Source organism: Pleurodeles waltl, chromosome 2_2, assembly GCF_031143425.1.
Source record: "Pleurodeles waltl isolate 20211129_DDA chromosome 2_2, aPleWal1.hap1.20221129, whole genome shotgun sequence".
NCBI classification, from domain to species: domain Eukaryota; kingdom Metazoa; phylum Chordata; class Amphibia; order Caudata; family Salamandridae; genus Pleurodeles; species Pleurodeles waltl.
The window spans coordinates 739,053,797-739,066,464 of NC_090439.1; the positions used below are offsets into that span (position 1 = coordinate 739,053,797).

At 45.2% G+C, this 12,668-nt stretch overlaps 1 protein-coding gene across 1 annotated transcript in view; it reads right to left on the minus strand.

The window, feature by feature from the left end:
• The window catches only part of TRPA1 (transient receptor potential cation channel subfamily A member 1), a 1,042,932-nt gene that overhangs the window by 217,178 nt on the left and 813,086 nt on the right, over window positions 1-12,668 (minus strand). Inside the window, exons 19-20 of the mRNA XM_069220348.1 lie at window positions 8,055-8,153; window positions 3,339-3,409 (exon numbers count right to left, since the gene is read on the minus strand). Of these exons, the coding sequence (XP_069076449.1) occupies window positions 3,339-3,409; window positions 8,055-8,153 (170 nt within the window). The remainder of the gene's footprint in view (window positions 1-3,338; window positions 3,410-8,054; window positions 8,154-12,668) is intronic.

A 12,668-nucleotide genomic window follows, 5' to 3' on the forward strand; every position in this document is an offset into this window, starting at 1 on the left:
CACAGGCCCCTCAGATGGTTAATGTAGATGAAATACTGTTGAGGTGGTCCATTTGCCTTCCATTTCCCTACATTTCCCTTAAACACAACTGCTATTCTGAAACATCTCTCTGGTATTGCTGAGCCAATTCAAATAATGGAGGGTAAGGGAAGGAAGTGCAACAAACATTCCAATTTCAAGAAATGAAGATCATCACCCATGGCAAACAAGAGGAAGGGTCAAGACAGACAAGGAGCATCTACCCATGTCAAAAAATAAATAAGATACAGTGTTCCAAGTAGAAAGGAAGAGAGGATACTATGGTAGGGGTCCTAATTTTTAGGAGCAAAAAACCTCACACATCCAAAAGGATGTCATGCTTCATCATCGGAACTTGCTCCTCGTCAGACTGGCACTGCAATGTCTGACGGGCACCACCCCGAATGGGGGGGCTCTTTGCCGGAGATCTTTTGAGATAATGATGCCGTGACCCCAAAAGTGAGTAAGCAAGAAAGGAGATCAAGGATAGTGGTTAAAATTGGCTCTCAACGGCTACACCTGGGTAACAGATTTATTGGACCAGATGAGAGGAAAAGACCAAGGTTAAAAAAAATTGTGAGAGTGAGCCAGATACAAGCAAATGCAGATTGCTGACATTCCTGATGGCCATGGTGGGATGACACACACTAGAGGAAGGACAGCAGAGCACCCTCTATGCACATCAAAGGGTTTTTTGATTCCTGTAAGGGTTACTGGTCAGTGGGGCCTGACCTCATTGTCCCAAAGATGGTGAGACTTATAAGGTTGGCACTGTGGACCAAAAACTCATGATAGAGAGGAAGGCTTAGGCTTTTGGAATTTTATGAGCATTTTTCATTGGAAGCCGACAGCCAGGTGTGATCCTCAGGTATTCCCTTGGGCTGCGCTGTAGGTCAATCAGATTGAAGCCACTCCAACTGTGGCAGACTATCACTTTGAAAAGAACAGAGCAGAGGAGAGAGCACTCCCACAAACACAACCTAAATATAAAAGATCAGACTCTAAATCATATGTCTGGATTTTGACTATAAAGTTGGGAGCCTGAGTCTCACACTATATTCAACATCACAATTCATCAGGAGAAAGAAGGTCTCCAAGGCAAGTTCTGCCAGTTGTCCAGCTGTGTGAGGGTCATGGCCCAGGAATGCAAGAACTTCCCAGTGCCTGAAGCACCAGTCTTCTTCTTTCCTGCCAAGATGGTTGAGCACAGTGAGGAGGAAGAGAGAGCCTGGATGGAGTGAGGCCCAACTGGGATCTTGATAAGTGGATCCTTGTGAATAGTCAGGACCAAAGCTAGACTGTGATGCACATTGCTAGTGAGGGTAGCATCTGTGGGTTCATCTCCAAAGATCCACCATACACATGCTAGTTAGTACAGAGGATGAATGGGGAAAGGATCCGAAGGGGGGGACATAGCTCACATCAGCACGAAGGTGCTAGCCTTGAGTGGTATTCTGTTTGACATATTCAGGGCCTCATTTAAAAGGCCCTTAGTGCAGGGAGGCGTAGAAAGTGCCTTGTGCGCCGCCCTGCCCCACTGGGAAAGGGCAGAATTGCACCGTATCTACACGATACAGCACATTGCTGTCGGCCCCCCTGGTGCACAAATTGCTGCCTAGTGCCAACACAGGCACCCTTCCACCATGGTGCAAGGATGTCTGCGTTTGCGGGAATGATTGTTTTTGCACATAAAAAATCACAAAAGGTGTTTTCCCCTTTCTACATGTGCTGTAAAATGCAGCACACATAGATAGCAGAGAAAAACAGGAAGAAATAAAAATATTTCTCCCCATCGCATCATTCTTATCCCGCCCCTGAGGTGACGTAACAATCTAACACATTACCAGACTTGCAAATCTGGGAGTGCATCAGATCCTTCTCCCCCACTTCAAAGGCACAACTGGGTAGAAATACTGGACCTCAGGCCACAACTCTTCAGTACACTTCTGGACCTGTGAATACTTAGCCAGGAAGAAGGACTGCTGTGATGGTGAAAGACTGCTACTCTGCTGGATTTCTGCCTTGATGTGCCGACCCGCTCCCTGGTGCCCTCTTGCCTGGGTGAAAAGGACTGGACCTGCATCCCTTGAACACAGCAGAGATTCAAGAGATTCTTGGGCCAGTTAGCAGACCTCCTGATCTGAAGCCTCAGGGACACAACAGGCTTCCAACAACCTTGGACCTGCACTCTGCCATCTGTAAGTCTACCCTGCCAAGTGGTGCCCTCCCAGTCCTGGATCCTTGGAAGTGGGCCTAGGGTGCTCTAGCAGCCTCTGTGGATCCAGCTGAACTGATGCATCTCCTTTGCTATGCGATGCAAACTTGAGCAGAACTGACACATTGCAGCTGCTGTGTGGATTTGAACCACTGTAATGACCCATATCACAGCTCATAGCCACATTAGAACTGTCAGTGCACAATGCATCTTCAGCATTGGCCCTAGCATCCCTCAGCAACCCACATCACAGCCTTGCAGCTTTTCGGCACCAACGCATCGGCATGACTGCGGAAAGCATCCTCGACTCCGGACTTCATAAAGCAAGCCCTCATCGACTTGATCTTCGATGACGAAACAGCAGGTCCTCACACAGCAGCCTCGCAGCATATCGGAACAGATACATTGCTTCTGCTGAGCGACACATCTTCGATGCACGTTCTCACAATGCTCTGCAAACCAGAATTTGATGATTACTGTTCATCAAGCCTAACAGGGTCCCTGTAGCTGGCCTGTGCTCTATCGTCGTCGGCCTGAATTTAGTACTTTGTCCCGGTCTGGCGCAACCAGATATCCACATTTGGAGCTTTATGAATTTTGGCACTATTTTTACTAAAATATTTTTAACGGAATATCTGCGGTTCTACTAATTAGATTTTTGTTCTTCTGGTCTGGTTTTATTCATAAAAAATCACTCTAGTTTCCTAACTCTGTTGTAAGCTCCTTTTGTGGTGTGTTTTCACTGTGCGTTGTTTGAAATGGTACACAAATACTTTATACATTGCCTCTGAGTTAAGCCTGACTGCTCTGTGCAAAACTGTCTGAGGGTCCAGCATAGGTTAATTTAGAGTTTGCTTAGGAGTCCGCGCTGAGTAGAATTGTGGTTGCTGCTTGACTAATAACTGTCCTCAGCTAATAAGCCAATTTCTTACATACACCCTACAATACACTGCTGTTTTCAAAATGTGTTTCATGCACACGCCTGATGAGCTCATTCTTTTGTAACAAAACAGTGCAGATAAGTTAATTGTTTTTTGATAATATGATTGTTATATTTTCAAATCCAAGGCTTATTATTTGAACATATAATCCAAGTGATTCATACCACTTCATGAGTAAGTATTCTTTGCAAACAGGATGAGAGAGAAGTTCCATTCTGTTGTGACGAACCATTGCCTAAAAGTTATAGAAACAAAGAATTGAGTTATTCAGAGAAGCAAATACCTGGAATGCTGATAGACACAAAATACAAAGCACATGGACTGCGCAATGCTTCTCAGTCAGGTTCTGACTCAGCACAAAACGACAGACTGACATTATGCCACACGTTCAAATGTCTTTATTAGTTCCCTCTTAAAGAAAATAAAGGTTTCAAAATCGAAAGTCTCATCAATTAATGACTTCATGGCAGATTGTGTTTCAGAAAATCGGCTAACACAAGGAGAGAGCAGAAAGGCATTTGCATTTCTGCGCTCTCTGTTTTTATGCAACCCCACTCAGCAACTTTGCTTGCTGCCCATTAATGTTTAGTAAATGTGCCTCTAGAGTCCACCATTTGTAAAGTATTTTCCAATTAACCAATCCACTATGCACTACAAGAAATGTGGTGGTAGATCAGTACACGTTCAGGATTTCTCATTGTGCAATTGCTTCCTGGTTGACCTCAGAAATTACAAAGACTTTCTTAATTTTAAAAAGTTTCTAAACATATTTGTTCAAACAGCCATATGGTCAACTCATATTCTAAGATTTTTCTCATGATAGGCCCGTCTTCTAGGACTATCCTGAATTTTGACCCAACTGTCCAGTGGTTGATGACTAAGACTATTTTACATTCTTGCCTCCAACATTCTTCAACATTTTGATCTATGCTGACTGTACTAATGTTGCTGTCCTCCAAGTCTTTGTCCTCTTATGTTCTTCTCCCAATTTTCACGCCGCAAAGCACCCAGTTGCTTCCACATTATGGTTAGCAACATTTTACATAAAACACAAATTAAATTAATAATGCAATATATTGTGCATGAAGTACCTATTTACCATTAAGATCGTTTTAACAACACTACACTCTAGCAAAAGATAATTTGCAACTAAGCTTGATTCCCCAGAGGAAACTATTAATCAAATCAAATGCAAAGCAAAATATCAGTCCACAATATATTGCTTAGAAACATCATGGATGTTGTTGCATACTTTGTAAGCATGAATCCCACTGTCTTCTACTGAAAATTCTTGGAAGACAAAGTTAAGGCATATGGCACACAACACTCCTCAAAAACCTATGGTCAGGCAATGCAAGTGGGAACATGTATTTAAAAGTTTCATTTTCTATAATAGTCACAGTATCATGTTGGTCTTTATTAGAAAGTGTTCTAATGGGATTTTTTGGATGTATGTCATTTGGTAACATGACATCCGCATCAATATTGATTCAGAGAATTAGGATTTGTGGAATTTAGATGTGCCAAGAGCAGTAAAGAATAAATACTATCATCTTAATGGCGAATTTCCCATATTCTTAGACTTAAAATGGGATTGTTGCACCTGAAAATGCACGAACGTACGTCTAAGGGAATTCTCATACCTCTTGCAGGTAGATTTTAACTCTAAAAACATAAATTCACATTAATGTACTGTTTTTTTAAATTGTTTTATTCAGGTTTAGGATAGTTTCAATCAGTATACAAATTTTGCAGCACAACTACACAGGGAAACAGTTCCGAGTACAGTCATTATAAACCAAACAGGCATTATCCCACAGGTACATAAATCAGTTAGCAACAAGTTTAACATGTAAGTCAGTCAAAGAAATGTGCGGCTACCGGATGACCCACATGTAACCACGGCCAACAGGATATGTAGTAATGCAGAATGGCAGGCATACCAGATAGACCCCATAATGATTGGTCATTCATATCTTTGCAATAAGGTATAAAGGATTCAGGGGCATATTTATACTCTGTTTGCGCCGAATGTGCATCAAAAAAGTTTGACACACATTTGGTGCAAACCTTGTCCGATATTTAAACTATGACGCCCAACTCCGCGGACGTCAAAAAACCTCTGTGTGCATCATTTTTTAGATGCAGGAAACCGCCTTGCATTAATGACATGCAAGGTAGGCGTTCCCGTCCCAAAAATTACTTTAAGGCCTGTGCACCTTATTTATACTCCTGTGTCATTTTAACACACAGGAGGGGGCGGGCCTTAAAAAACAGCGCACAGCCTGATGTGTTGCCGTTTTTTAACGACTGGGTGAGGGCAGGCGTTAAGGGACCTGTGGGCTCACTTCCATGCTCCCAGACCATGGAAGCAGTCCAGAGGTGCCCTTCCCTGCCCCCAGGGACACCCCCTGAAAGGAGGACACCCATGGATGGGGGGATCCATGCCAGGTAAGTACGTAAGTTGAGGTAAGTATTATTTTTTTATTTTTTAAAGTGACATAGGGGGGCCTAATTTGGGCCCCCCTACATGCCACTGTGCCCAATGGCCATGCCCAGGGCATGACCATTGGGCAAGGGGGCATGACTCCTGTCAATGGAGGTTGTGAGTCAAAAAATGGCACAAGTCCGGTTTGAGCCATGGTTTTTGACTCAAACCTGACTTGCACCATTGTTTGACGCACAACCCCCATTTTCCCCTACGCCGGCACTGCCTGGTTTGAGTCATTTTTTTTTACTCTGACTCTTAAAAGAGTCCATTATTAACAACAACAACTGGAGCCCGTACCGGCTATTCCCCCCCCTCACACCCTGGCTCACCCTAATCAGCCAGGCACCACAACACCACAGTGACAAACCCAGACCATGTGTGACTCATGTGGATCGTGACAGAGAATGAAGCCGGGCGATAGGGCCCTGGGGAGAGTGTGGGGCATTCATCCACACCACGATAACATTCCAGTGTACATCACAAATCCGTGTCATCTCCGTCCACCTTGTGCATCAGCGCTCTAAGATCAGATAGCACTGAATCCCTGTTATCCTCTCTCCACCTGTGCCCACACAAGAAAGGACTGTGTCCACGCCTCAAGTGAGGGGGGCTCCGAAGACTTCCACCTTCTGATGATAAGGCACTTAGCCATCAAAAAACATAAGTCTAGAAACCCAGAAGTCGCTTTATATTTCTTAACCCTAGAGAACATACCCAACATACATGCTTACCATGTTTGCAATGCTGGACGTGCTGTGCATATCGAAAGCCGGGTCGATACGCCCTGCCAATAAGAGTACTGGGATGTGCAGGACCCCGACATATGAAGTTGGTCCTCTGCCACCAGTGTGCATCAGGGGCAGACTGTGTCATTGCAGTGGAAATATCAGTTGATTTTGGTGGGGGTGAAATGGGCTCTGTATAGTATATAAAACTGTATTAGGCGAAATGTCACATTGTGTGGTATGTTAGTAGGGCTTTCCAGGACTGCAGCCCATTCCTTATCCGTACATAGTCGGGCAAAGTCACCTTGCAGAGCTGCATGTGTGGGTATAGTGTGTGCTTGCAGTGAGGTAGTCAGCCAAAGCACCAGGTGCCTGCCGGATCCCGTGACCTGCAGATACTGTGCCACTAAGTGAATCAGCAGTTCAGTTGGTAAGTCCCCCCAGTGCTGAGTCAGTGATGGTAACAAGAAGTTATATAGGAGAAACTGTCATCAGAACTAAGGGCCAATGTAGCAAATGGTTTGCGAGTCGCAAACGGCGAAAATCGCCGTTTGCGAGTCGCAAACCTGAGTTTGCTATGCAGAAATGCATTTTGCGAGTCGGAACCGACTCGCAAAAGCATTTCAGAGTCGCAAATAGGAAGGGGTGTTCCCTTCCTATTTGCGAGTCGCAGTGGTATGCAACTCCATTAGCGACCGCGTACGCGGTCGCAAATGGAGTCGCAGTTACCATCCACTTCAAGTGGATGGTAACCCACTCGCAAACGGGAAGGAGTCCCCATGGGACCCCCTCGCCTTTGTGACTGGACCCCAAAATATTTTTTGAGGGCAGGCAGTGGTCCAAGGGACCACTACCTGCCCTAAAAAAAATCCGAAACAAAAGGTTTTTTTTTTTTTTTTTAAGTGCAGCTCGTTTTCCTTTAAGGAAAACGGGCTACACTTGAAAAAAAAAAAAAATGCTTTATTTGAAAGCAGTCACGGACATGGAGGTCTGCTGATTACAGCAGGCCTCCATACCCGTGAGTGCCCATAGTCGCTATGGGGCCGCAATTTGCGGCCCACCTCATTAATATTAATGAGGTGGGTCTTTGCGACCCCATAGCGACTCGCAGACGGTGTCTGAGACACCGTTCTGCATTGCAAATTGCGAGTTGCAATTTGCGAGTCCCTCGGACTCGCAAATTGCAAGTCGCAATTTGCAAAGTTGCTACATCTGGCCCCAAGTCTGCAGTCGGAAAGTAATTTGCAACTTTGCTTGCTACCATATTTTAAAGGTCAATAGAACGATCAACCCTCAGCCAGGATTTCTATTGGAGTATATTTCCCATGTGCGAAAAAGGAACAGATAAGTCCAGGACCACATAATTGTACTCCTTTCTGTAGAGAAAATCTTAGAAAGGCTGCGATTAGAAGCAGGCCCCTTTTCCCCCATCTAAATCCTGGCTATTCATCATGAAAACCAGTGTCGGATAAAATAATTTACACATCTCAATATGATGGTTACTAGAAACATAGTAGATCATGGAAGTGCTCAGTTTCACAATCTCCTTTGATACCACTTTTAAAGTATTTAATTACCCATTTCTCTATGTACACCTAAAAAAAAGAGACAAATATTTCTAAAAGGCAAGCCCAATAAAATGAGAAAGCAAAATCTTTACTCACATTGAGACTGATAAGTGGCTCATAAGTGATTCCAGCCTCTTCTTTCGATAATTTCTTAATTGAAATTGGACATTGTAGATACTTGAAGTCGTACTCAATCTACCAATCCAACAACACAAATACAAATGTAATTTTTTAAACACATCTGAATCATAACAAGAAAGGAGAAATAGAGAATTACCTCACGTGTAATTTGGTTGACCCTAAATATCCACTGTTAAAGTATAAATCTGCTCTTCTAGAGTGAAAGGAGTGCAAATGTATGCCCCTCTTCCTTGTATTTGCATTAGGATACTGCACAATGAAAGAACTGCCTTATATCGGCTTATGCAGGCTATACACAAGGCTCAAGTAGGTGAAGGGAATCAAATCTGCATCTTATTACCACAAATTCATAAATGTGATATGGAACACGTAGGGATATGTACAATTAATGTTGTTATACTTCTTAATTACCTATTGTGCCACAGAACTATTTCTCAGTAAGCAAATAAATATTTTTGTAAAGAAACAATTAGTGCATTGTATTGTACATCTAACATGGTTATATACTGAGAGTGTGAGACCTAGTACAAGGAGCTGTAATTAAATGTCACTTGCAAGACGTTACAGCAGAAAACAGGCCTATCAGAAAAAATGGTGTGATTGTTTAAAAGAATGCTCGGATTACTTACCAGTAACATTCATTACTCCGATTTTTACTTCTTCATCCCAGTGCTTACATTATAAATTATAGTTACCCAGTACAATAGTATTTCCCATAACCTACATAGCTATTTTTCTTTCTATTAGAAAGAGGCCTGTCCCTTGCCTTAAACACTCCTCCTTTAGCAGTACTTCCTGAACATTACGAAAGCTCACTCATCAATAGAAATGATAAGAATGCCGAGATAAAAGGGGAAGAACGGGGGATAGTAAGTACTGGGGGAAGAAAAAGAGAATGGGAGTAGTTAAGATTACCAACAGGTAATATGAGCATTATCGCCTCATCTCTTTCCTTGTCTCATTCCTTACATTATGAGGATATTCCAAAGGTTAGGCCCTCTTATCCCCAAACAGGAAAGAGAGAAAGAAAACACACTAGAAGTGTACACCATTTTTTATTCCAAAGAACAAAAACACCCTCATGCATAAACAAAGGAGAACTAATGGCAGAAAAAAGTATCTAAGCCTTTAACTGTCCACAATTACACAGAGCTCTGGAAAACGGAACCAAGAACCTCTGAGCCAAACCAGAGTTCATTAGCTTGAGCTAAATTAAGTCTGCAATTACAAATAAATGTAGACTGGGTAGTCCGCATTGAAGCAGAATAGATATCCACCACAAAGACTCCAGTCCATTCCTTTCAGGACATGGTGATGCCTCTAGTGGAGTGAGCTAATACAATGTCTGGAAATTCCTTGCCAGCAGATGGGATCTCTGTCACATTTGTGATGGAGTAACCCATCCGCCAAACTCTAAATCCGGACTTTAGCCCTGCATTGGCCCACTTTAGAGCACCCTCAGCTTTGTTGGCCACACTATCAGAGACTACAATGTCCTTAGGTAAAAGGAAAGGCTGGCCAACTAATATCCCCAAAAGAAGATCAACAGACAAACATTGTGACAACTCAAGATCTCCCTGAGCCAAAGGATAAAGCCTACACAAAATCTTGGAACAGCTAATTTATCCAGGTTCTCCTATTCTCTTTGTAAAAACCATAGATTAGCAGAGATTACCAGAAGCATGGATGCAGCAGGTGTCTCAAACTGCCTGAAACTGATGGAACCAATCACTGCTTGAAGTAGGCTGTCCTGAATCTTCAAGAAGCTGAAGATTTGTGGAGGTTTCATTTCCTCCTTTTGAAAATACTTCGCTCTAGGTGTGGAGGTACTCTCAGGAAAACAAGAAATGACAGGTTTAATTTCCTCATTTTGAATATACTTCACTCTAGATGTGAAAACTGAAAACTTGGAGGAGGATGACGTAGGAGTAGAATGATGAGGGGAAACTACCTTCTCTCTGTAAACCTCATAAGCCTCTGAGAGCGACCTGACCATCTCCTACAATTTTTTATCAGCCACTAGGAAAGAGTGAGATCTGCCAAGAGAATGACCTTTCACCATATGTGTTAGAATTTAGGTTACTGGTTGGGGGCACAATTTATGTCAGGGTAAATTCACAGGCAGAACCCCAAATTAGCCTATGCTTAGCCATCTGGTAAAAGCAGTCAGGCTTAACTTAGAGGCAATGTGTAAAGTATTTATGCAGCACTTCAAATAGTAATGAAGTAAAAACACATCACAAGAAAAATCGCGCACCAAGAAAAATAGAGTCAAATTTAATAATTCATTTGAGACCAAAGTAACAAAAATCCAATCAGTAGATCTTGAGATATCGAGTTTGAAAGATGCAAGTGCAAATAGTACCTAAAAGCACATAGCACCAACCATGGATATCTGGTTGGGGCAGACTCGACAAAGTGGCAAGTTCAGGCTGACCGCGATCATTAACATTTTTTTTTATAAAGCGCGCTACTCACCCGTGCGGGTCTCAAGGCGCTAGGGGGGAAAGGGGGGGCTATCGCTGCTCGAACAGCCAAGTCTTTAGGAGTCTCCGGAAAGCGGAGTGGTCCTGGGTGGTCCTGAGGCTGGTGGGGAGGGAGTTCCAGGTCTTGGCCGCCAGGAAGGAGAAAGATCTCCCACCCGCCGTGGAGCGGCGGGTGCGAGGGACGGCAGCAAGTGCGAGGCCAGCGGAGCGGAGGGGGCGGGTGGGGACGTAGAAGCTGAGGCGTCTGTTGAGGTATTCCGGTCCCTTGTTGTGGAGGGCTTTGTGTGCGTGGGTGAGAAGACGGAAGGTGATCCTTTTGCTGACTGGGAGCCAATGCAGGTGTCTCAGGTGTGTGGAGATGTGGCTGTTGCGGGGTACGTCGAGGATGAGGCGGGCCGAGGCGTTTTGGATGCGTTGCAGGCGGTTTTGGAGTTTGGCGGTGGTCCCGGCGTAGAGGGTGTTGCCGTAGTCCAGGCGACTCGTGACAAGGGCGTGGGTCACGGTTTTTCTGGTGTCGGCGGGGATCCAGCGGAAGATCTTGCGGAGCATGCGGAGAGTGAGGAAGCAGGCGGAGGACACGGCGTTGACTTGCTTGGTCATGGTGAGAAGAGGGTCCAAGATGAAGCCGAGGTTGCGGGCGTGGTCTGCGGGGGTCGGTGCGGTGCCGAGGGCCGTGGGCCACCAGGAGTCGTCCCAGGCGGACGGGGTGTTGCCGAGGATGAGGACTTCCGTTTTTTCAGAGTTCAGCTTTAGGCGGCTGAGCCTCATCCAATCTGCGACGTCCTTCATACCCTCTTGTAGGTTGGTCTTGGCGCTGGCGGGGTCCTTGGTGAGGGAGAGTACAAGTTGGGTGTCGTCGGCGTAGGAGGTGATGATGATGTCGTGCTTGCGTACGATGTCGGCGAGGGGGCTCATGTAGACATTGAAGAGTGTCGGGCTGAGCGATGAGCCTTGAGGTACGCCGCAGATGATCTTGGTGGGTTCTGAGCGAAACAGAGGGAGGTAAACTCTTTGGGAGCGGTTAGCGAGGAAGGAGGCGATCCAGTCCAGGGCCTGGCCTTGGATCCCGGTGGAGCGTAGGCGGGTGATTAGGGTGCGGTGACAGACGGTGTCAAAGGCAGCCGAGAGGTCGAGGAGAATGAGGGCGACTGTTTCACCGTTGTCCATCAGGGTTCTGATGTCGTCTGTGACTGAGATGAGGGCGGTTTCCGTGCTGTGGTTGGTTCGGAATCCGGTTTGTGAAGGGTCGAGCAGGTTGTTGTCTTCCAGGAAGGTGGTCAGCTGTTTGTTGACGGTCTTTTCTATTACCTTGGCTGGGAAAGGTAGAAGAGAGATGGGGCGGAAGTTTTTCAGGTCGCTTGGGTCAGCCGTAGGTTTCTTTAGTAGGGCGTTGACTTCAGCGTGCTTCCAGCATTCGGGGAAGGTAGCAGAAGAAAAAGAAGAGTTGATGACGGTCTGGAGGTGCGGGGCGATGATGTCGTCGGCTTTGTTAAAGATGAAGTGCGGGCAGGGGTCCGAAGGGGCGCCGGAGTGGATAGAGTTCATGATGGATTTGGTTTCTTCTGTGTTGATGTGGGTCCAGTTGTTGAGGGTGATGTCCGGGGAAGCGGGTTCAGTGGTGTATGGTTGGGTCTGGTGTCCGAAGCTGTCGTGGAGGTCGCTGATCTTGCGATGGAAGAAAGTGGCGAGGGATTCGCACAAATCCTGTGAGGGCGTGACGGCGTTGGTGCTGGCGCTGGGGTTGGAGAACTCTTTGACGATGCTGAAGAGTTCTCTGCTGTTGTGGCTGTTTTTGTCTAGTCTGTCGGTGAAAAATGGATACAGGGACCAAGTTAGGCCCACAGAACAAAGGGCCTAATTTACAACAAACTGGTGCATTGTTCATGGTGTGGCAGTTAGCTTGCATTGCACTGCGCCCCACTTACAACACTATGGTAATGCTGTATTACAATACACCGCACTGTGGCGCTTGTTAGCACAGCTGCGTTTGAATTTTTGATGCAGGTGTGGCGCTTTGCTGGACTAGCATCAAAAAATGTGATGCTAATCCATCAATGCTAAGTGAGCTCCACTGAAAACAGCA